The sequence below is a fragment of the Taudactylus pleione genome, unplaced genomic scaffold (assembly GCF_031769625.1).
Source record: "Taudactylus pleione unplaced genomic scaffold, aTauple2 ptg000025l, whole genome shotgun sequence".
Taxonomy (NCBI): Eukaryota; Metazoa; Chordata; class Amphibia; order Anura; family Myobatrachidae; genus Taudactylus; species Taudactylus pleione.
Window position 1 is genome coordinate 2,875,029 of NW_028284427.1, and position 24,441 is coordinate 2,899,469.

At 43.7% G+C, this 24,441-nt stretch overlaps 1 protein-coding gene across 2 annotated transcripts in view; it reads left to right on the forward strand.

The window, feature by feature from the left end:
• SLC23A1 (solute carrier family 23 member 1) overlaps positions 1-24,441 on the forward strand; it is a 218,426-nt gene that overhangs the window by 140,592 nt on the left and 53,393 nt on the right. For both annotated transcript variants that reach the window (XM_088451118.1, XM_088451126.1), the window contains exon 10: positions 6,723-6,828. In XM_088451118.1, the coding sequence (XP_088307244.1) occupies positions 6,723-6,828 (106 nt within the window). The remainder of the gene's footprint in view (positions 1-6,722; positions 6,829-24,441) is intronic.

The following is a 24,441-nucleotide window of genomic DNA, read 5'->3' on the forward strand; positions in this document are numbered from 1 at the left end:
TGGGGGCCTCCAAAGCTGTCCTTAGAGGACATATCTTATCGTATACTCACTCCGAACGTAAACTATTCACAACTAAACTTCAGGAACTTAGTAATGCCCTCACTGCCGCATATAGGGGGTCATTCAGACCCACTCGCAAGCAGCAGTACGCTCACAAGTGGGTCGATGTTCCCCACTGCGCATGCGCACGACGGAGGGTGCTCCGTCGTGCGCATGCGCGAGACCCGGACTGCGACAGCCAAGCTGTCGCTCCGGGTCTCGCACCAAAGGGGGCGCGCTGTCGATGGTGACTGACAGCACGCCCCCTTTGGTGGGCGTGCCGGGGGCGTGCCTGCCAGACGGAGGCGTTCCCATGGGAACGCCTACCGTCTGAAGCCGGCCCCACTGACATCAGTAGTGATGTCAGTGGGAGTGATTTTGGCTCTGATAGAGCCAAAATCACTCCAGGGCTTGTGGCTGGGAAACCCTACCGCAGGGTTTCCGTCGCAAGTCCGATGGTCGCGATGGTCAAGACCATCGCGACCATCTTTTTGGACGCTCGTATATGCTGTGGGTGGTGACCCACAGCTATATGAGCGTCCAGGAGGACGCTCCATTTTAATGGAGGAGGGCCCTGATTCAGAGCGAGCGCTCTGGTCAGAGTGTCCGGCTCTGAATCAGGGCCATAGTACATTTAAACATTCTGACACACCTACTCACAAAACTGCATATTTACAGACCAAGACCTGGTTTCATACCATAAATACTTCTGGTAAAATTATCTCCGACCCTACCGCTATTTGTGAAGAATTTATGCATTTCTATAAATCTTTATATTCACTGATAACCCAGATGAAGGATTCCAAATTTTTAGAGGAAGCTCGTCTACCTACACTCTCTCTGGAGGAAAGAGAATTTCTTGATGAACCTATATCTGATGAAGAGGTTCTTAAAGTTATTAAATCCTTACCTAATGGTAAAAGCCCGGGCCCAGATGGTTTTGGTGCAGAGTTTTACAAAATGCTTGGAGCCGAATTAACACCGGTCTTAACAAAACTTTATAATCACATTCTTACTTCTGGAGAGATCCCACTTCGATTTAATGAGGCTAAAATAATTGTGTTAGCGAAACCAGGCAAGGATCCATCTCTAGTCTGGTCATACTGCCCTATCTCATTCCTTAACCAAGATTTCAAAATTCTAACTAAATTGATAGCAAATAGATTGCAAACTTTTCTGCCCCGCTTGATCTCGCCTGCTCAACTTGTTTTCGTTCGGAATAGACAGTCTGTACAGGGACTCTGTGCGGCTATTGCAACCATTTCACATACTCATCAACATAAAAGGGAGAGATAACATCCTTATTAATCTAGATGCAGAAAAAGCATTTGACAAGATCGCATGGCTCCATCTTTCTGGGGTGCTTCATTCCTAACACTTTGGCCCTGTTTTCCGCTCCCTTGTACACACTCTTTATACTACACCTATGGCACAGGTTATGGTTAATAATAGTATTACCTTTTCTACCTTTTACTTAGAATGAGACACCAGACAGGGCTGCCCCCTTTCCCCCCTCCTTTTTAATTTAGAACCTTTTTTATGATACCTGATGAATCTTCATGGATACCAGGGTATAAAGATAGGGAATAGGGAACTTCATGTAACAGCCTTTGCTGACGACATGCTTCTTCTCACATCAAACCCTAGGAGCTCAGTCCCCAGTCCCAGACCCCTTACTAATCACAACCATCCAGCGGTTCTTTGTTTGCTGGATTTTCTTTTAACTATGACAAATCTGAAGCCCTAGCTATGTTCGGGAAGGCGAGATCGGGTTGGAATAATAGTTTTTCCTTTCAATGGGCACATACCTATATTACATTTTTGGGAATTGCATTCCCTTCCCATCCTTCTCATATACGTCCCTTTATTCGTAAAATTCAATCGGAGCTCAGTCTTTGGCAGAATCTTCACCTTCATTTTTTGTGACATTGCAATTTGGTAAAAATGGCCAGTTTCCCAAAACTTTTATATGTATAGCAGATGACCCCTCTTCTTCTCACACGACAGGATGTATCACACCTTAATAGACTTATTTACAGATTTTTGTGGAACAATAAAAAACCCAGAATTAGTTTTCGTAAATTAACTCAGCAGCCACAGAGAGGAGGGATTAATTTACCTGACATTAAACAATACCTGTCTCCTCCACTTTGCCATTGACTGGATTCGAGGCTGTAATATTTATACAGATGTTGCACTGGAATCACAACTATGCTCCCCTCCCTCGCTTAACTACGTCTTGCATGCACACCTCTCCACACTTAAGTCACTCCATTTAGATAATATATTAACTTCCACTCTCCAGGCCTGGAAATTGGGTAGGAAAACACATAATCTTAATTACACACATTCCTTGTTTCTTCCTTTGGTAGGAAATATGGAATTTCAAGATAGCACTACATCCTTACCCTTTACAACTTGGCCCTCTTTGGTTATTTCCATTCTTAGACAATTACTGGGTTCCTCAACAACACCACTTACTTTTCCTGAAGCTATGGAAAAGTACAATCTTAGGGCCTGATTCAGAGCCGAACGCTCTGACCAGAGCGCTCGCTCTGAATCAGGGCCCTCCTCCATGAAAATGGAGCGGCCTCCTGGCTGCTCGTATAGCTGTGGGTGACCACCCACAGCATATGCGAGCGGCCAAAAAGATGGTCATGATGGTCTTGACCATCGCGACCATCGGACTTGCGATGGAGACCCTGCGGTAGGGTCTCCCTGCCACAAGCCCTGGAGTGATTTTGGCTCTATCAGAGCCAAAATCACTCCCACTGACATCACTAGTGATGTCAGTGGGGCCGGCTTCAGACGGTAGGCGTTCCCATGGGAACGCCTCCGTCTGGCCGCCACGCCCCCGGCACGCCCACCAAAGGGGGCGTGCTGTCAATCAACATTGACAGCACGCCCCCTTTGATGCGAGACCTGGAGCGATGGAAAGCCCGTCGCTCCCCGGGTCTCGCGCATGCGCACGACGGAGCTCCCTCCGTCGTGCGCATGCGCAGTGGGGAACATCGACCCACTTGCGAGCGTACTGCCGCTCACGAGTGGGTCTGAATGACCCCCTTAGGCCTCAACATAGGTTTCCTTACTTTCAAGCTGTACATTACTTGAAATCCATTCTTTCACGGTTAAATCCACAAGACTTTGTAAATTCTTTTGATGCTCTTGTTAAAATTTGGCTCATACTCTATCTTCACTATATACGCTCGAATGAGAATCGAACTTGATCCAGAAAGTGAGCTGCCAGGGATTACCATCTCTCTCTCCCACTGATATTCTCAATACTTTTTATTTGAACTTAAAGCTCATTACAGCCAGTTCCTATCAGGAAATGACATATAAAATATTACATAGAGCATATATATCACCTAAAAGACGACATCTGATTGGTTTATCTGAAGATGCCAATTGCCCCAAATGCTTAACTCTTGAGGCAGATCTTAAACATTGCTTTTGGGACTGCCAATATATTCAACAATTCTGGAAAGACTTAACTCATTATGGTAATACCACTTTAGGTATATCATTCCAGTGCACAGCGCCTTGGGCAATATTCGGCTATTTAGCTGACCAACCTGATATCCCCAGGGTTGATAAAAAATTATTATTACTTCTAGCGGCAGTTGGCAGAAAAGCTATCCTTCAACAATGGATCCATGGCTCTGTTCTCACTTTAGCCACGGTCACTTCTAGACTCCTCTTTTTATTTACCATGGACTGGCTGGAGTTGACTCTGAATAAGGAGACACTAACATCTAAACTATTTCAATGTTGGGGCAAATATATCCAGACGCTTCATTGTCTACTAAACTAGCTATCCAGAATTACTTCCAGCATCATATTGGCTGATCAAAACCTCATTACTCTTTAGTCCTTCTTTATACAATCTTTCTTTCTTGTACTTTGTCTTTTTTTTTTTACACATATCACCTATTTCTCCTTTTATTTTTATTTGTCCCATGGATGGATCGACGACTCGTGGGTCTCGGGTAAGCACCTGTTGTGCTGGTTATTTGTAATTTTGTTTTATGTCCCTATTTTTATTATTATTATTATTATTATTATTATTATTATTATTATATTCTATCAATTAAGAAAATTTGCCAATTGTTCTATCTTTTTTGGTTGATATGTTGTAGACTTGATGTTCAATCTCTTCCTTTAATATATTGAACCAACACTGTGTATATCCCATTTAAGATTGTCATATAATTTCTCGGTTCACAAATATATTGATCTATATTATTTTACAAAAATAGGAAAAAATGTTTGGCTTTACTATAGGGATTATTTCCCTTAATTTATTCCTGTCATAATTTTTTCTTGTTTATTCAATACTGTCTAATATATACATATATATATATATATATATATATATATATATATATCCTTATTGTATTATGCAAAGCCTTAATAAATATATTTTGGAAAAAAAAAAAGTAAGCCCAAACCAATCCTGAAAAGCCCAATAAAAAAGCCCAATTTATGGGTGTGTCTCTTTACCCTCGCTACCTGCCTAGCTTCCCTTATTCCCCCTCTTCTCTAACCTAAATATTTTAGTGTATGCACAGCCTTATCTGCCTATATTGCTTCCCATCTACTATACCAGTGTTGGCATCTGCGTCATTCCATCGGCCCTATATGCAGGCCGACGGAACGACCCCGATGGACAACCCGCAGGAGTGCGCAGGGTCATGATAGTGGTTACACACTAGCCGATGTGGATGATATGTCAGTCCAATCAGCAGGATCAGGTGACATATAGTCTAGTGTGTGTACCCACCTTTCCTTTACCTGACTCTTCTTTTCCTTCATTTCTGTCACCTTTCTAATTCCATTATCCCCTCTTTTTAACATCCTCAGTCATTTTAACTCACCCCCATGTATCTGCCTCATTTCTATCATCTAGTTTACCTCTCCTTCTTGCCTGCCCCCTCCAACTTCACCCTGTACTCCAGCTACTGCCCTCTATTCCCCAGACACAACCTTCCCCCCTCTCTGTCACTATCAGTGCAAAACACACACACACACACACACACACACACACACATTTACTTACCTCCAGGGGTGTCTTGGCAATGCACACAAAATTAACAAGCCCAAAAATAAGCAACCTTAAAAAAACAAACCCAAAAACAAGCAACTTGCAAAACAAAAAAAAAGCCCAATTACACTTGTTATAATGGGGGGTATCCACTTAGCGATATACAAACGAGAGCACAATTGCAACAATGCAATCGTGCTGTCGTTTGTATAGCTAGTGATGTGCCTAGACTCAACGTTCACTCGTTCAGTCCCGGCAAATCCCTAATCCCCGCACATGCAGAACCTGACGAGATCGTCAGGTTGACCTGCATGTACGGGCGATGTCGGAGATCAGAAGCAACCCGTGGGCACCGTCCAAAACATGCCCAATGCATGCACGATTTGCAAGCGATTGCATGATAACGACATCGTTATTGTGCAATCGCTTGTTTAAATCGCTAAGTGGGTACCCCCCATAAGCGGGCTTGGCAACTATGCTCAGCCACCTGCAGCTGGTTCCAGCAGGTTCTGAGTCATGTGACCTGCTGCTGACTCACCACATACTGCCTGCAACAGTATTTATATGTATATGGTCATTTACAATATGGTTCCATATTACCCATTCTGTGCCATATACACAGTGCATACCGTATTTACATGTTCTAAGTACAGTATTTACATATATCCATTTATAATACATCTCTACCTTTAGTGGGGTCCACACCTCCCGCGACTCCCAGGAAAGTAGGCAAGTATGGGTTAATTTTCCATGACTAGAACTGTGGTATATTCTGAGGACATTTCTAGCAGTCCAGTAGTTTGCAAAAAGTGTTAGTGAAAGGTGAAATTATAAAGGAGACATTAGAAGACAGACTCAGGGGCAGAATTATGGGAGACAATGGAGGCGCCTGCTGCCGGGCGCCAGCACTGAAGGGGAACCTCCTCCATTGCCCACAATATATTCACTCCATTTAAGGCTATTCTGTATTAGTGTTTATGTGCATATGTGATAGATAGATAGATAGATAGATAGATAGATAGATAGATAGATAGATAGATAGATAGATAGATAGATAGATAGATAGACACCATATTCATTTTCCCTTTTTTTTTTAGGGGGCAGAGTATCGGTATCTGGTTTGACATTATGTATTAGACATTTAACAATCAGGTATAATTCTTATAGTAGACCATAGGCACACAGCGTAACGCCTATTTTAGACACTTTTTTCACATTTATTTGCACTTTATTTATTTTATTTATTCATTATATCTAATAAAAATTCTCCTTTTTTTGTCACATATATTTCACTATTTTAATATATCTAATTTAGATAGGATTCATTAAAAGCTATATTTTAATTTCAGTGCGCCATATACAGATTCTTACCCCTTTCTTTCTCCTTATCAAATATTTATCTGTGGCAGCACCCCCTATGTATAGAATGGTTCTAATTATAGAATAGAAACTGAGAGAGTCTATTTTTGTAGAGGTCTTCTCTAAAACAAATGGTTGTTATTTTTCCTGTGCAATAGAAACCTCTTTCTTACTCAGCTTAAAGCTGGGTACACACAGGAGCGTTATATATCTAATTATGATAATTGACTAATTTAAAACATATACCTATGGAAGGAGTAACATGTTTTATTTATTTCAGAGGAATATGTATTGAAGGAATTTGCTGTGTTATTGCTGGGTTACTTGGAACTGGAAATGGGTCTACTTCATCAAGCCCAAATATAGGCGTCTTGGGAATTACAAAGGTAAAGAGTTTATTTGAGCTGTATTAACTGCATTTTTAGATTTATAAAACAATATATACCCAGTGTGTGTGTCTTTGTTGTCTATTTTTGTAATAGAAACTTCAGCCTCGATATAGAGGACCTCAAAGTCACTCACAGTTGTGAGTATACTTTCAAATATTCAAAGGTTCTCATATTAGCATCATGACCCTAGAACAGTATTGTGTTTGGAGACCTCAGAAGTAAGAGCAGAGGTAGCAGTAACACAAAGTAGTGAAACTGATGGAAAACTCCATCATTTGTGCTTTCTGTTGTAAAATATTCTCTTCTATAGAAGAGACAAACTATGATGTAGAGACAGGGGTGTATCTAGGGGTCTGAGCGCCCCTGGCAAACTAAGGGACTGGCGCCACCCGCCAATGACTACTTCTACTAAAAAAAAAAATAACACACACTGGGGGTAGTTTAATTCACACACGTGAAGAAATAGGGAGAGTATAATTTGTATTTCTCTTTTTAATATATATATCTTTTATAGAACTTACTCTATTGCAAACCACTATATATAAATTTATTCATGCAAAAAAACACAGGAAAAACTTAAAAACTTTGAATCAAAAACAAACAAAATGCATTATGGGTAACATAATTTACATATGTTCAAATTGGGCTATCTACACTGCATTACGCTTTTTAACAACTGATACCTACACTCTACCATTAATTTACTGGGATGATAACTCATATGAATCTTTTATTTTATCCCACAAAAGAATGAAGACAGTCCATACGGATCATGTCTTATTACCAACACAGGGTTAGCCACAACCTATAAAGATCATATCCAGTCCCCCAAACCGAGGAAAAGATAAATTTATTACACTTACACTGGGGGTAGTTCAATTTACATGCCTGTAGAAATAGGGAGACAATAAATAAATATATATATATATATATATATATATATATATACACATATATTCACAATGCAGGTGAGCAGCACTCCCTTCAAAAGATGTTATAAATAGCCGGTGCCCTCCTAGGTATCCACAGCAAGGATCCAACATGTAGCAAAGGGTCGCAGGCAGCACTCGGGAACAATAAATGCCAGTACACAGCTGGTATACAAAGTATCAATGTTTCAAGACTTTAATGGTCTCGTCATCATGTTTTATCCTGATGATGAGACCATTAAAGTCTTGAAACGTTGATACTGTGTAAACCAGCTGTGTACTGGCATTTATTGTTACCGAGTGCCGCCTGCGACATATATATATATATATATATATAATATTTTTTTTCAGTTATAACACTTACTACATGAAAAGCACTGTTTATTAATTTCTATATGTCAACAACACAAGAAAAGAGGGCATCAATAACAAACAAGATGCATTGTGGGCAAGATAATTTGCATTTATGCAAACTACCTTGCAATAAGATCCTTGTGATTGATGTGGTGCTTGCACTCTTTTCCTGCACAGTTGACATATTGGAATTAGTGAGTGGTGATTGGTATGTGTTGGGTATTGTGGGGGAAGAGATATAATTTTAAATGTTTCTGATATAAAGGGACATATAAGAAGGTTAATACATACTAACAATCAATGGAGAACACTGGCAAGAGCAGAGGAATCTGAAGGAGATCTTTGCTGAAGCTAAGATCTGCGGGACTGCGGGACACTGCTAAGAGCAGAGGAGACAGATCATGTGCTAGTGATGTCGAGCTGAAACGGCCGGCGCCCCTGGCAAGGGCCATCCAGGCCAATAGGAAGATGTATGCCCCTATGTAGAGAAGAGTAAATTAATTTATTACACATTAAATTGGCATTAAGGAGTGGAGACGCTGGTTTGAATATACACTTATTCCATCTATATATAGAGAGAGAGAGAGAGAGAGAGAATTAACTATATGAATGGGTGGGCCTTATAGAGTTCACTCTTATGGATGATTTAATACATACTGATGGCATAAGTTCCTCTTAAAACCAATGTTGCCACTCCTCAAATGCCGATATAATATCTGTTAAAAGAGAAGTGTGCTTCTGCACAGACTCCAGTCTTCCTGTCCCTCCAGGGAGGCTTTATGAACTGTTCCAAGATGGCTGCCGAGCTCACTACTGAGCATGTGCAGGGGGTCATCTTGTCTTTACTTTGTAGCATGACAGAAGTCTCCTACTTAGCTCCTATGAGAGACCTGGTTAATACCTGCATTTAACGCTTTTCCAACATTCTGCATCACTACCCACAAGCATCATACACTCAGCAGCTGGTGAGCTGTATGGAACCCCGCTCCGCTCAATCACCAGAATGTAACAGTGAGTATGGCTGTACCTGCTATTTATCGATGAATCCAAACCACTGCTTAAGTGTTCATAGTTTGAGTCATCCACTGGTGTGTGCATACATAACTCTGCAATGTTAACACCTGCACACACATAATTTTCAACATGTTATGGGCCAGGTACACAGGTGTAAAGTATCCAGGCATCCAAACACTTCAGACATACAAGCTACAGTATTAGAGACACCCAGAGCAGCACACAGAAGCCATCTTAAGCACATTTGTAGTGCAGACTTCACAAAAACACAGAGTGTTTCCTGAGCAGTATAGCAGCAGTGAAACTGAATAAATTACAGAAGCTGCACAGTTATGTATGTAAGAAGAATAAATACAAATGCTACATTCATAGTGGGATTTAAAAAATTAAAAGGTGCAGAAAAGTATGCAACCTGGATGTTTGCTATGGAAATACAATTAAAGTGTGAAAGGTTTTAGAACTTGACCCCTGAGTTTTACTTCATGGTTGTGACATTGGAGGCAAACACAGCTAAATTAACAACAGACAGTCAGAACAAAGTTATTACAGTTTCAAGAATGTGTTCCCTGTGATTAAAGTGCTGAGACAACTGCATTATATACAAATGTAACACCCCCAATTTGGTGGGATGTCACTTATTAGTGGATCGTACCTGCTTTTCTTCTGGAACCTGCTTGGAAGTGGATCAGTGCAGTTCCTCTTTCAGGCTCCTCCTATCACAGCAGAGAGACAGGAGACCCCCCAGAACCCAGCACAGTAATTACACACTTTGAAAGTGACGGTAGTGTTATTGTGCAGGAGCACTTTGTCACACTGGTAGTGAATAAGTTTGAACATGCGAGAATCATTCAATAACCATTACATAGTAACTAGAATTGTCTTCAAACACTCATTAATGCGTACTATAGTCATCACAGTAAAATATTACAATACTTGCTTCTCGTTTACTAACTGCAGTGGCGTAACTAGGACAGGGCGAGCAGGGCACGCGCCCCTGGCGCCGTGGGACCGGCAGCGTGGGGGGGCGCAGCCGGCCACGGTGCCGGTCCGTCCTAGTTACCCAGTGTAGTGCCTACCGCAGTGAGTGCAATCAATGCTACACATTTACACAGGACCGGCGCTAGGCTTCCCAGCACCAGTCCTGTGCTGCACAGCCGAGCTCCTTCCCTCCCGAGCACTTGCCCAATAGCGCCAGGCAGAGGGTGGGAGGCGGGCTCAGGCTGTGCATTCTAACACACACATCGCCACCAGCGTGGCGGCGATGTGTGTGCTAAACAGCAGCCAATGAGAGTCAGACAGACTCTCATTGCTGCAGCGCCCACTGCAAGAGCCGGGCTGGAGCTCACTCATGAGCTCCGCCTTCCGGCTCTGGCAGTGGGTAATGGGAGAGATGTCATGACGTCTCTCCCATAATGCAGAGCGCGCCAGCAAATTGGATCTAGCAACAACCATTTTCCTGCTGCTTCCAGCCTCTCTCACCTAGTTTCACTCTCAGCTCTGTACTGAAGCACACACTGCCTGGTCTCCTGGGTCCTAGAGTCTCTGCTTACTGCACTTCCAGAACATGCCCCAGCACAGGGCAGCATATAAAAGTCCATGGTGGTCCTTATGGGGTATCACACAAAAAGTTATAATTGTCACAAGATAGGTTACAAAGCAATTGAGTGCATGCAAAAGAATATGGGGGAGATGTAACAAGGCCAGAAGCGGTAAAAGCGCACGTTAGGTGCGCTGATACCGCTTCTACCCAATGTATGATCAGGGTTCTGGGAGGTCAATGACAGAGCCGCTATGTGCCCCTGTCATTATCGGCATTGCTATCTACAAGATAGCAGCGCTGATAGCCTGGGCCATGTACGAACGGTCAGATCGCCTGACCGTTCGGCCCGCTGTAGCTGTCGTTATCGACAGCTACAGCCTGGCACTGCCCTATCTCCACAGCAGGGACAGCGCTGTCCCTGCTGCCGGCTCCAGGCTGCACGCGATACTTGTGAGATCCCGTGCATGCTCAGTGGAGCCGGCTGGGACAGAGACACAGGGCATCAGCACTAGGCTGATGCGCTGTGGGCTCTAGCGGGTAGAGCCGGAGGGGGGAGTTAACGCTCCCCCTCTCCGGCCGATGAGATGTTCTTACATATCATCGGTAATGCTTCCTGCTTCACCTCGGTAAAGAGGCGAAGCAGGAAGCGTTATAGCGGCATGTTAAGTTCCGCTATCATACATCTACCCCTATGTATCCTATGCAAAGCAAGAAATGCAATGGCAGTGAAGAGTCATCCTTGAATGTTACAAGTAGCCACAGAAAAGATTTTTGGTACACTGATTCAGGTGCAACAAGGTTTCACAGCTACAAATGTGAAAAGCATCAAGAATTATGATAGTGACAACAGTCCCAAGTTCATGAATAGAGAAACCGTTGTTATGACCCATGCTGTCAGTGAAGTAACCTTTGCTGATGTATCGTCCAAGAAATCCAAGCTAAAGTGACGTGATATGTTGATGCCTTTTTATGTGTTTTACCCAATTTATTTTACAGGTTACTTCAGAAAAGCTGAAATTAAATAATTGTGTACCATGGAGAAGTTTGTAGCGAGGCGGGGTGTGCAAAGAGATGTGTGCTACTGCACAGACTCCAGTCTTGCAGTTCCTCCAGGGAGGCTTCATGACCTGTTTCATAATGGCTGCCGACCTCACTACTGAGCATGTGCAGGGGCCATCTTGTCTTTACTTTACTGTGTAGAGTGACATGGTGGGAGACAAAAGTTTCCTACTTGGCTTCTATAATAGATCTGGTTAATACCTGCATTTAACACTGTTCCAACATTCTGCACTGCTTTCCGCAAGCAGCATACAGTCGCTGACTGGTGAACAGTATGGAACCCCGCTTCGCTCAAGCTCCGCTCCATCACCAGTGTTCATGTAACAGTATGTATGCCTGTACCTGCACCAAAACCACTGGTTAAGTACTGGATTGTTCGCAGTTTGAGTTATCTGTTCATGTGTGCCTACATAACTATATCAATATCAACAGCTGTACACATAGGGCCTGATTCAGAGCTGAACGCTCTGACCAGAGCGCTCGCTCTGAATCAGGGCCCTCCTCCCTGAAAATGGAGCGGCCTCTGGGACGCTCGCATAGCTGTGGGTTACCACCCACAGCTTATGCGAGCGTCCATGATGATGGTCGCGATGGTCCTGACCATCGCGACCATCGGGCTTGCGACGAGACCCTGCGGTAGGGTCTCGCTGCCGCAAGCCCTGATAGAGCCAAAATCACTCCCACTGAAATCACTAGTGATGTCAGTGGGGCCGGCTTCAGACGGTAGGCGTTGCGATGGGAACGCTTCCGTCTGGCAGGCACGCCCACCAAAGGGGGCGTGCTGTCAATCAACATCGACAGCACGCCCCCTTTGGTGCGAGACCCGGAGCGATGGAGAGCCCGTCGCTCGCCGGGTCTCGCGCATGCGCACGACGGAGCTCCCTCCGTCGTGCGCATGTGCAGTGGGGGAACATCGACCCACTTGCGAGCGGACTGCCGCTCACGAGCGGGTCTGAATGACCCCCATAATTTCCTATAATTTCAGTATTCATAAATGGCATAGTTGCCGACACAGTGGGGGGCGTGGCCGGACACTGACTCTTCATGGGGGCGGGGCCAGGGCGTGACAGCACGATCGCGTCATCGCGGCCCCGCCCCCTCTTCACCGAAAATAAAGGCATTGTGAAGCGGGGGGCGGATCCACAATGACGCGATTTAGCGCGAATCACGACATCGGGCCCACCGCTGCGGGGGGTTTCTACTTGCCTGCTTTTCCGGGGGGTTGGGAGCGGCACCCAATATTCGGGAGGCTCCCGACCAAATCGAGAGGGTAGGCACGCCTGATAAATGGATATATAGACACAAGGGGTGGGGGGGAAGTAATAGTCTGCAACATGCAGGCATTAGCAAGATCTTCGCAAACTTTCCTGATGTTTTAAAGTTGCAATCATATAAAAGGCAAAACTAGGTTAGTTTTGTCAGACTCACTAGAAACTTCCAGATTCCTGCAAGTTGCAGGCTATTATATTTCCCTGTAAGTCAAAAGCAAAGTCTCGCAGCTGCTTATAGGAGCATGCTAAAATGGCGGGAAACATTACTGTTTCTTCTCACAGCTTTAATAAAAAATCTTTTAGGCCTTCTGCTTGCATATTCAGGGGTATATTTGCTAAAGTGTGGGTTTTTAGCAGTGGAGTTGTTGTCCATAGAAACCAATCAGATTCTAGCCATTATCTTCTAGAAGGTACTAGAGAAATGAGAAGTAGAAGCTGATTGGTTGCTATAGGCAACAACTCCACTTCTAAAAACCCACACTTTAGTACATATACTCCATTCATTGGCATGCTGGAAATTTGTTAATCATTCCTGAGAAGTGTGTTACTGGAAGTACATGATGTAAGATGTAATAATCTAATTAGTAGACTGGTACTAATAAGATGATTGACCATTAATTCAGAGATGTATGGTAGTTGTTTTTGAAAAAAGATGCCATCCTATACCAAGAGTTGTGAGGTTTGTTCTAGGAATAAGGATCTGAGAAATCAGTATACCGGTTTATTGGTGCCATTTCCAGTACTGAGTAGGCAATAATCAGTTGCCTATTTTTGGAGAATAGGAGAACCCCCATGCCATTTTCCCTCTCTGTATTCCAATACTAGATCAGGCTCAAAGGGCCAGGGCTGATTATTGATTAGGTGGGGGACTCCACACATTTTAGTTTTTTTAAATTGAACTACTTTACTATTACCCACAGCCCAGGGGGTGTGTTGAAGAGTGCTGGGCTTTCAGACCAGGGCTGATTGTTCCTTGGGAGGGAGGACCCCATTTCTGGTTCAGCCCAAATCTATTTATAGGAAAATAGGGGGGACCTCACGCTGAGCCAAGGCTGAGAGTTCCAGGGCTGATTTCCGATTTGAGGGGGACCCTACAACTTTTTTATTTAATTTAACCATTTATTCAATTTTTTGCACACATACAGTCAGGTGCATTAATATTGGGACATTGACAGAATTTTCATATTTTTGGCCTCACCAGCACAATGGCTTTGAAATGAAACAAACAAGATGTGCTTTAACTGCAGACTTTCAGATTTAATTTGTAGGTAATTATATCCAAATCAGGGGAACGGTGTAGTAATTACAACGGTTTCTATATGTGCCTCCCACTTTTTAAGGGGCCAAAAGTAATGGGACTATCAACTCAAAAGCTATTTCATGGACAGGTGTGGGCTATCCCCTCGTTATTTCATTATCAATTAAGCAGGTAAAAGGTCTGGAGTTGATTCTAGGTGTGACATTTGCATTTGGAATCAGTTGCTGTCGACTCTCAATATGAGATTCAAAGAGCTGTCACTATCAGTGAAGCAAGCCATCATTAGGCTGAAAAATCAAAACAAACCCATCAGAGAGATAGCAAAAACATTAGGTGTGGCCACATCAACTGTTTGGAACATTCTTAAAAAGAAAGAACGCACCGGAGAGCTCAGCAACACCAAAAGACCCGGAAGACCACGGAAAACAACTGTGGTGGATGACAGAAGAATTATTTCCCTGGTGAAGAAAAACCCCTTCACAACAGTTGGCCAAATCAAGAACACTCTCCAGGAGGTAGGTGTATATGTGTCAAAGTCAACAATCAAGACTTCACAAGAGTGAATATAGAGGGTTCACCACAAGATGTAAACCATTGGTGAGCCACAAAAACAGGAAGACCAGATTAGAGTTTGCCAAACAACATCTAAAAAAGCCATTACACTTCTGGAACAACATCCTATGGACAGATGAGACAAAGATCAACTTGTACCACAGTGATGGGAAGAGAAGAGTATGGAGAAGGAAAGGAACTGCTCATGATCCAAAACATACCACCTCATCAGTGAAGCATGGTGGTTGTAGTGTCATGGCGTGGGCATGTATGGCTGCCAATGGAACTGGTTCCCTTGTATTTATTGATGATGTGACTGCTGACAAAAGCAGCAGAATGAATTCTGAAGTGTTTCGGGCAAATTTATATGCTCATATTCAGTCAAATGCTTCAGAACTCATTGGACGGCGCTTCACAGTAAAGATGGACAATGACCCAAAGCATACTGCAAAAGCAACCAAAGAGTTTTTTAAGGCTAAGTCAATCCCCTGACCTGAATCCGATTGAGCATGCATTTCACTTGATGAAGACAAAACTGAAGGGAAAATGTCCCAAGAACAAGCAGGAACTGAAGACATTTGCAGTAGAGGCCTGGCAGAGCATCACCAGGGATGAAACCCAGCATCTGGTGATGTCTATGCGTTCCAGACTTCAGGCTGTAATTGCCTGCAAAGGATTTGCAAAAAGTATTAAAAAGTGAAAGTTTGATTTAAGATTGTTTAGTTTGTCCCATTACTTTTGGCCCCTTAAAAAGTGGGAGGCACATATAGAAACCGTTGTAATTCCTACACCATTCACCTGATTTGAATGTAATTACCGTCAAATTAAATCTGAAAGTCTGCAGTTAAAGCACATCTTGTTTGTTTCATTTCAAAGCCATTGTGGTGGTGAATAGAGGACAAAATATGAAAATTCTGTCAATGTCCCAATATTTATGCACCTGACTGTAGCTAAGCCTGCATCATACTGATCTGTGCAGTGCTTTCAGCCCGCCCACAAAGGCGGAACTGCTCTTTAGAGACTAATAGGAAGTATAATTGGAATATGATTGACATGGAGGGACTTAAATCAAGGCAGATTTCTCGTGTTTTGGATCACATATGAGACCTGGATCTGGCTGGGGGAACTGAGACATGCCTCGTTTTGACTAGAAACCCCCAAGTTCAAGTGTGGTCAGTTTTCAGGAAAACTGAATCGCTCATTTCTACTTTAAACATGATGTTTTACCATTCCATCTTTAAAGTTATAATGTCAATGCCGTAAACATGCTTTAAATAATATTACTACTATATTGACATTATCTGGTCAATATTACGCTGTTGACTTTCTGACTATCAACAGCAACACTGATAACTAGTGAACTATGGGCTTGATTCATTACCGAACGCAACTGCGGTTTAGTTACGCAGAAGGACGGTTTTTGCATTCTGTGCATGTGCGAAGGTCTCACTGCAGTGACTATGCAGACCCTTTGCAGAATGATTGACAGGAAGTGAGCCTTTGAGGGTGGTGACGGGGGGTGGTCGGAGAAACGCAGGCGTGCCAGTGCATTTGAACGCTGTTACAGGTTCATGCATAAATTAGCCACTGTGATGCATACGCAGCTTGGCTTTTCACTGCGTGTGCTGAGGTTAGCTATTTCTGAGTAAGGTCAGACCTTGTGCAAGTGAAGTGTGCATGAGGCTCCGATGGTACCGATGGTTTTGCTATTTTGCTAATTATTATGGATGTGAGTAAGGGGATGTGGGTGTCCTTATGTTAGGCTGCGATGGCATTGCGATTGCAAACATTAACATATTTTCGCAGTGGACCTGCGTATATAATCACAGTTGTGATCGCAATAGCAATCCGTAATGAATCAGGCCCTATGTTCCATCCTAATTATTAAAAATGTTCCTATTAATCACAGATTGGTAAGCACATCAAATTGTCTTAAGGTGGGTACACATCAGACGACCGGCAAATGATGCGATGGTCATCCAGATTTCACTTGAACTCCCAGACAAACGATATAGTGCATATACATTGTGCAATCTAGCAAATGACCAAACGATTTATCGTGCATTGTTCGGAAGTTCCAAACCATTAGATCGTTAACGATATACTGTTTGGTTTCTAAACACCTGACGACCATCTTAAAGATTTCTGACCAAATGTAAATAGGGGGCTATACTTTCTATAGATTATATAAAGCAGGCGCCTTTTTAGCTCTGTGCAGTTCTGCTCTGTGACTAGTGAGGCTTGGTGTATAATTGCTGAACGCTGCGCATTGCTTTACTGCTCTACTTTGTTTTGCTTGCCTTAAAGTGCTTCTATACTACATTCTCTTGTGATGGATCCTTTTCATTATCGAGTAAGGACATCATATGCTGCAGCTGTGGTGTTAGCTGAGAGGGAGAGGGCCCAGAATAGGAGAGGACTAAGGCCCTGATTCAGAGGCACTCACTATTTGCGAGTGCTCGCTCTGAATCAGGGCGTGATGGTTTTTATTTTTTTATGACCACCCACAGCTTTAGCGGGCGGCCTGGCGATCGTCGTGATCATCGCGACCCTTGGGCTTGCGACGAGACCCTTGTGGTAGGGTCTCGTCCACCGCAAGCCCCAGTGAACTTCCTGCTCTAATAGAGCAGGAAGTTCACTACTGAAATCACGCGTGATGTCAGTAGGGCTGCCTACACAAACGGCAGGCGTTCCTTCGGGAACGCCTCAGTTTGTGCAGCCACCCCCCCTGACCCGCCTACAAAATGGGGCGAGCTGTCGATCAATATCGACAGCCGCCCCGTTTTGCTGTAACCCCCGAGCGAGTTAAGTTCTCACTCGCTCCGAGGCTCGTGCGTGCGCACTGCCCGGTCATCAACCCGCTTGCGAGCGGGTCTGAATCAGGCCCTAAGATCATGCTGGACAAAGGAGTGGCTGCTGCAAAGGCAGACTGCCTCAGACGTGCCACTTCTTATGGAGATTCGGCAGAACAATCCAGATGACTACCGCAATTTCCTGCGTATGGATGATGCCACCTTCCAGGAGTTGCTGCGTCTGGTGACTCTCTACATCCAGAGACCAAATTTAGGAGGACCATTTCTGCTGAGGAGAGGGTGATTGCTAACCTGTGATTCCTGGCTACTGGAAGATCCCTGGCTGACATGAAGTTTGGTTCCCCCATCTCCGCTCAAGCTTTGGCCTCATCATCCCAGAGACTTGCAAAGCCATCTTTACTGTCCTGAAGCAGCAGTACTTTAAGGTAAGAAAAAACACCACTCTTTAGTTCTTGTACAAGAAAATGTTTGTTTTTTTTAATTAAAAGTACAAACTCTGCACCGTGTATGAAGATGGCAGCATTTTTATTTATAAAATAAGCATTTTCAAGTGCAACACATTATAGAAATAGATAAATAAATATAAAGATTAAGGGATATATTTACTAAAGTGAGTGTTTTTAGAAGTGGAGATGTTGCCCATAGCAACCAATCAGATTCTACTTAACGTTTAACTAGCACCTTCTAGAAGATAATAGCTAGAATCTGACTGATTGCGTTAGGCAACATCTACACTTCTAAAAACTCTCCCTTTAGTAAATGTACCCCTAATAGTAATACAATTATTTTATATTAACTGCAAATATAATAATTGTGTAGCCCAAACACAAAATGGACTTTAAAACATTAAATATTTTTTCAAAATACACATTCCAAATACAGTATGTACAAATAACAGTGGATACAAATGCAAACATCCATCATTTATCACCAAAGTTAGTGGATATGATAAAACTTGTTGATAAATGATGGATGTTCGCATTTGTATCCACTGTTACTAAAGTCTAGATAGCTATATCTATGGCCCCTCTTTATCTATTTCCTTAGTCACCCAGTCAAAAAAGTCAATAAGATGTGTTTGACATGATCTCCCGCCTGTAAATCCATGCTGTCTGGGGTCCTGCAAATTGCTGGATTTGAGATAATCTACGACTTTCTTTTAAGAGTGTTTCCATCAATTTCCCTACTACTGATGTAAGGCTCACTGGTCGGTAGTTGCATTCCTCTTCCTTGCTTCCACTTTTGTGCAGAGGGACAACATTTGCTCTTTTCCAGTACTCTGGAATTACTCCTGTAGCTAGTGACTGGATGAATAATTCTGTTAATGGTGTTACCAGCACCCATTTCAGCTCTTTTAGTAACATTAGATGTATCCTATCTGGCCCCATTGATTTATCCACTTTCAGTTCTGAGAGTTCTGTTAGGATCTTCTCTGTAAATGTGCTTGTTCCTACCTCATTTTTCTGATTACACCTGCAACTTAACTGTGGCCCCTTTCCCTCTCTTTCAGTAGTGAATACTGAACAAAAATAATTATTAAGATGATCAGCTATCACATTGTCTCCCTCAACAAGACTCCCTCTTTCTATCTTTAATCTTTTTATTCCACCTTTTTGTTTTTCGCCTTTCGCTTATATATTTAAAAAAATGTTTTGCCCCCATTACCCACTGACTCTGCCATTTTCTCCTCAGCTTCTGCCTTTGCACATCTGATTACTTTCTTAGCCTCCTTCTGTTTTACAAGATACTCCTCTTTGTCCTCATTATTTTGCGTCTGCTTGTATTTCCTAAAGGCCATCTTTTTTGCTTTCACAATACTTGCTACCTCTTTCCCAATCACTGGCTCCTTTTCCTTGTGGTTTTCCTAACCCTTTTGATACAAAGGTCTGTTGCCTTTAATATTGCACTTTTTACATTTTCCCACCTCTCCAGCACTCCTTTCAAGTTCCTCCACTCTGCCAAAGATTCGCTTACACATCTTCCCATCCCTGCAAAATCAGCTTTCACAAAATCTAAGCCCTTTTGTTTTTGTATGGGGTGAGTCAGTATCTGTCTTTATTCTGTACCATACTGCTTGATGATCACTGGATCCCAGGTTTTCACCCACTTTTACATCAGATATTCTGTCTCCATTTGTAAGTCTTAAGTCTAAAATTGTGTTTTTCCAAGCGGGCTCCCTCACCAATTGCTCCCAATTTATATTGGGTAGATTTAAATCTCCCATGATTATAACCTCTCCTTTTAATGCCATTTTAGTGATGTCCTGCAATAGTTTATTGTCCAGTTCCTCTTCCTGACCTGGTGGTCTGTAGATCACACCAATACGAAGAATCACTTTCTCCCCTGTTTCTATAGTCACCCAAAGGGACTCATTTTTTTCTTCAATACTATGTTTTAACATAGTATTTCTGCTTTCCTTGACATACATTGCTACTCCTCCTCCTATTCTGTCCTTCCTAAATAAAGTATATCCCGGTATAGCTATGTCCCAGTCATGATTTTCATTGCACCATGATTCCATAATAGCCACAATGGCCCTCATTCAGAGCCGTAACGCTCTGAGCAGAGCGCACGCTCTGAATGAGGGCCGGCCTCCATGAAAATGGAGCGTCCTTCTGGACGCTCGTATAGCTGTGGGTCACCACCCACAGGCTATACGAGCGTGCATTTTGATGGCCGCGATGGTCGAGACCATCGCGACCATCGAAATTGCGAGCCGGAGCCTGCGGTTGAGGTTTTCAACCGCAAGCTCGGAGTGATTTTGGCTCTATCAGAGCCAAAATCACTCCCACTGACATCACTAGTGATGTCAGTGGGCCGGCTTCTGACGGGAGGCGTTCCCGTGGGAACGCCCCCGTCAGGGAGGCACGCCTACCAAAGGGGGCGTGCTGTCAATCAACATCGACAGCACGCCCCCTTTGATCAGACACAACGAGCGAAGGACTTTCCTTCGCTCGTCGCGTCTGGCGCATGCGCACGACGGAGCTCCCTCCGTCGTGCGCATGCTCAGTCCATAACATCGACCCACTTGCGAGCGGACAGCCGCTCGCGAGTGGGTCTGAATCAGGCCCAATATCCAGATCATCCCTTGTCATTATTGCAATTAGTTCAGGGATTGTATTTCCTAAACTCCTAGCATTTGCACACATTGGGCCCTGATTCAGAGCCGCTCGTTTGCTCCGAGCGATGTTTGCCCAACTGCGCATGCGTACGGATCGTTATACGCATGCGCGAACCAGTCAGTGCGGTCGAAATTCATGTGCTCGCAAAATAGCGAATGCCTGATAATTTGAGTGACAGAAAGAGGCGTATGTGGGTGGTAACAGGGGAAGGTGCTTGAAAACGGGGAGTGGAGATCCGATCGCAGGCGTGCTTAAAGGTCAAAACGGGCGTTTTATGGGTGTGCATAATTAAAACAACAGCGTCATTGACCACGTCACTGGGTTATTTTATAGCCAGAACTGCTCGCAAAATTGTGGTAGCAAAAACCAACCACAAGAATAGCGAGCAACTCTTACCCTGGTCGATGTACTCGATTAATCTAATAAATAGCGGACATGACGTAGGATGCGAGCGGCCAGGGGGCGTACTTTCCCAAAAAACGAACGCAAGTTTTGTTCGCTCGTTCAGACCTAGAGTCGCGAACAGACCGCAAAGAGCGAACGGTTCATTTGAATAGCCACCCCTATTTTCTGGACGAGCGAGCGCTAATTGCGTCCGGCTCTGAATCAGGCCCATTGCGCTTATAGTTTTATTTGTTTGCTTATTTCTCCTGTTCCTAGGTATGTTCACCTCTGCCTATGTTTATTTGGTTTTGTTCTGAATTATCTTCTGTTGCTGTGGATATGCTTCCTGTTCCATTTGCCAGCAGAAATAATACCTCTTGGTTGGGGGAGTAGATTTATTTTTTCTTGTTTGGTTCACTGTCCTCCTCTTCTAGTTTAAATAGTTCTTGGTGAAACTTTCAAACTGTTCACTCAGTATTCTAGTTCCTTTTGAAGATGGGTGCAGGCCATCATATTTGTATAAGCTTCTATCTTGCCAGATGGCGTGCCTATGGACTGTCAATCCAAATCCCTCCTCATAACACCACTTATGTAACCAAACATTGAAGTTTCTGATGCAATGATTTCTGTCTTCCCCTCTGTGTTCTGGCAATACTTCTGAAAAAGTTACAGTGGTTGCCACCTGCTTTAGAGCAGTCCCTAACTTCCTGAATTCATCTTTTACTGCCATGACTTCAGCATTGGCCAGGTCATTTGTCCCTAGGTGGACAATGACATCCACCTCTCCATCTTTTCTTGCTGCCTTCACAATTCTCAGCATGCGCTCTTTATCCCTTGGAGCTGTGGCTCCAGGTAAACACCTTGTCTCTCTGCTTCACCATGTTTCCCAGATGTACTCCTCTAATAATGGAATCTCCCAAGAGAAGTGTAGTCCTGTTTGAAGATGTCATATTCCTGTTCCTATTCCTTTTTTTTATAGTCAGTGGAAGATCCCATATCTTCCTGTTCTGTATTGCCTATATTAGCTGTACCTTCCAGCCCTGCAAGAGCAGCATATGAGTTGTGCAGTGTCACAGCTTGTGGGAGAGGTGTCTGTGTCCTTCTGGAAATCTTTGCCTTTCAGAGCATCAAGGACACAGACATCCTAAATATCTCAGCATGCAGTTTTGCCATATCCTCCTGCAGCAGAGAAAATTGCTCACAGATTGGGCAGCAGCTGAGTCTCCAGATTTCTTCCTGCAAAACAAATGCATTACATCCCCTGTACTGCACTAGGCCAAACATTGTCTCAGATGTAACTGCTATCGGAAATATGTGCTACTATTTGCGTATAATAACTCACAATTCACTTAAGTATTCAAGCTTCTCTCAATGAGCAAGCTCTAATGAGTCTGAACACTGTAAATAGTCTCTCAGGCTGCTGTTAGATTCATCCCCTCCTCCTAGTGTCACTTCACACCTTGGGCCTGATTCAGAGCCGGACGCTCTGACCAGAGTGCTCGCTCTGAATCAGGGCCCTCCTACCTATTCTTGGAGCGGCCTCTTGGACCACCCACAGCTTATGCGAGCGTCCATGATGGTCGCGATGGTCAAGACCATCGCGACCATCGGGCTTGCGACGAGACCCTGCGGTAGGGTCTCGCTGCCGCAAGCCCTGGAGTGATTTTGGCTCTATCAGAGCCAAAATCACTCCCGCTGACATCACTAGTGATGTCAGTGGGGCCGGACCCAGACAGTAGGCGTTCCCATGGGAATGCCTCCATCTGGCAGCCACGCCCCCGGCACGCCCACCAAAGGGGGCGTGCTGTCACTCACCATCAACAGCACGCCCGCTTTGTTGCTAGACCCCGAGCAACAGATTCTCCGTCGCTCGCCGGGTCTCGCGCATGCGCACGACGGAGCTCCCTCCGTCGTGCTCATGCGCACTTGGGCACCATTGACCGATTGCGAGCGTACAGCGCTCGCAAGCGGGGCAGAATCAGGCCCCTAGTAAGAATGCACAACACGGATACAGACACAACCACATTCACACACAGATTTCTCCCTCAAATTACAATTCTTATATAGCTAGGCAGAGAATACTCATCTGCTTCTAATACAAACTCACAATTCACTTAAGTGTTCAAGCTTCACTTTATTATTATTATTATTCTTTATTTATATGGCGCCACAAGTGTTCCGCAGCGCCTTACATAGTACATAAAACTAATAAGTGAACAAAAAAAACAAACAAGTAAATTACAGTACAGTGAAGGACATTATATACATTGCTGCAATAGTGATTAAAACACTCACAATAAGCAGCAGGGAGTTGGCAGAGACGTGTTAGGTGCCCTTATGAGGAGTAAGGACTAGAAGAAAGTGTAAGTCTGCAAGCTTCTCTCAATGAGACCACCCAGAGGATATGGATTGGTGGTCTTCTGTTGCAGCATCAGGGGTTGTACCAATGGCCTTTGCACGTGCCAAACAAGTCAGGGAGGAATACCTGACCTATTTAAATGAAGTGGGGGCAGTACCATGGCAGGAAGACTGTTTGAATAAAAATTTAGTGGGCAAATTTAAAATTTATTAGGGACTATTGAACATTTTGCATGGCGTGTTTGCACTTTGTCTTAACTTACTAAATCAGTGTTGGGCATTTCCCCCAAATCTTCCACCTCATCTCTGTGCCGTGGGTCCAATGAGCTCAGAGATGGGCACTGAGGGTCCTGGTCCAGCGTAAGTTTGAGAAGGTCATAATACCATAGTGTTAGTCTGTGACACTCATCTGCCCCCATTCAAAATGACACTGACGCTTTGACCTTCTTGTGTTCCTTAAGAAACACAGTTCTGAATTTTTTTTATATTTTTTGCACCCACTCATTGGCACCATTGTGAGGCATTTTGCTGTATTCTGCTAATTCCTGGAGGGCGCTGTTCTTCATATTCTTGTTGGAATAGTCCTTGGCTTACACTCCTTTTCCTGGTACAACTCAATAAAGCCGCTCCAGAATTCTCTGTTCTTCTCCGTACATGAACTCTTTGCAAAAAAACATTTGAAAACAATTGATACTTGAAGTGGCTAAGGGAGGGTGGGTGATTTCCCATTAATGGGGATGAACACAGGGCCAGATTCAGCATAGATCGCTATTGTGATCGTAGCTGCGTTAATGCACACAGTTCTCCTGCGAAAATATGCTAATGTTTTTAACCGCTCAGCCAGCATAGAGATGCCCACTACCACTTTGCCACATCCGTAAGACCTGCATATACATCGGTAACATCGGACCTTCACGCATTATTGCAGCAGTTCTGACCTGCTTCAGAAATTGCAA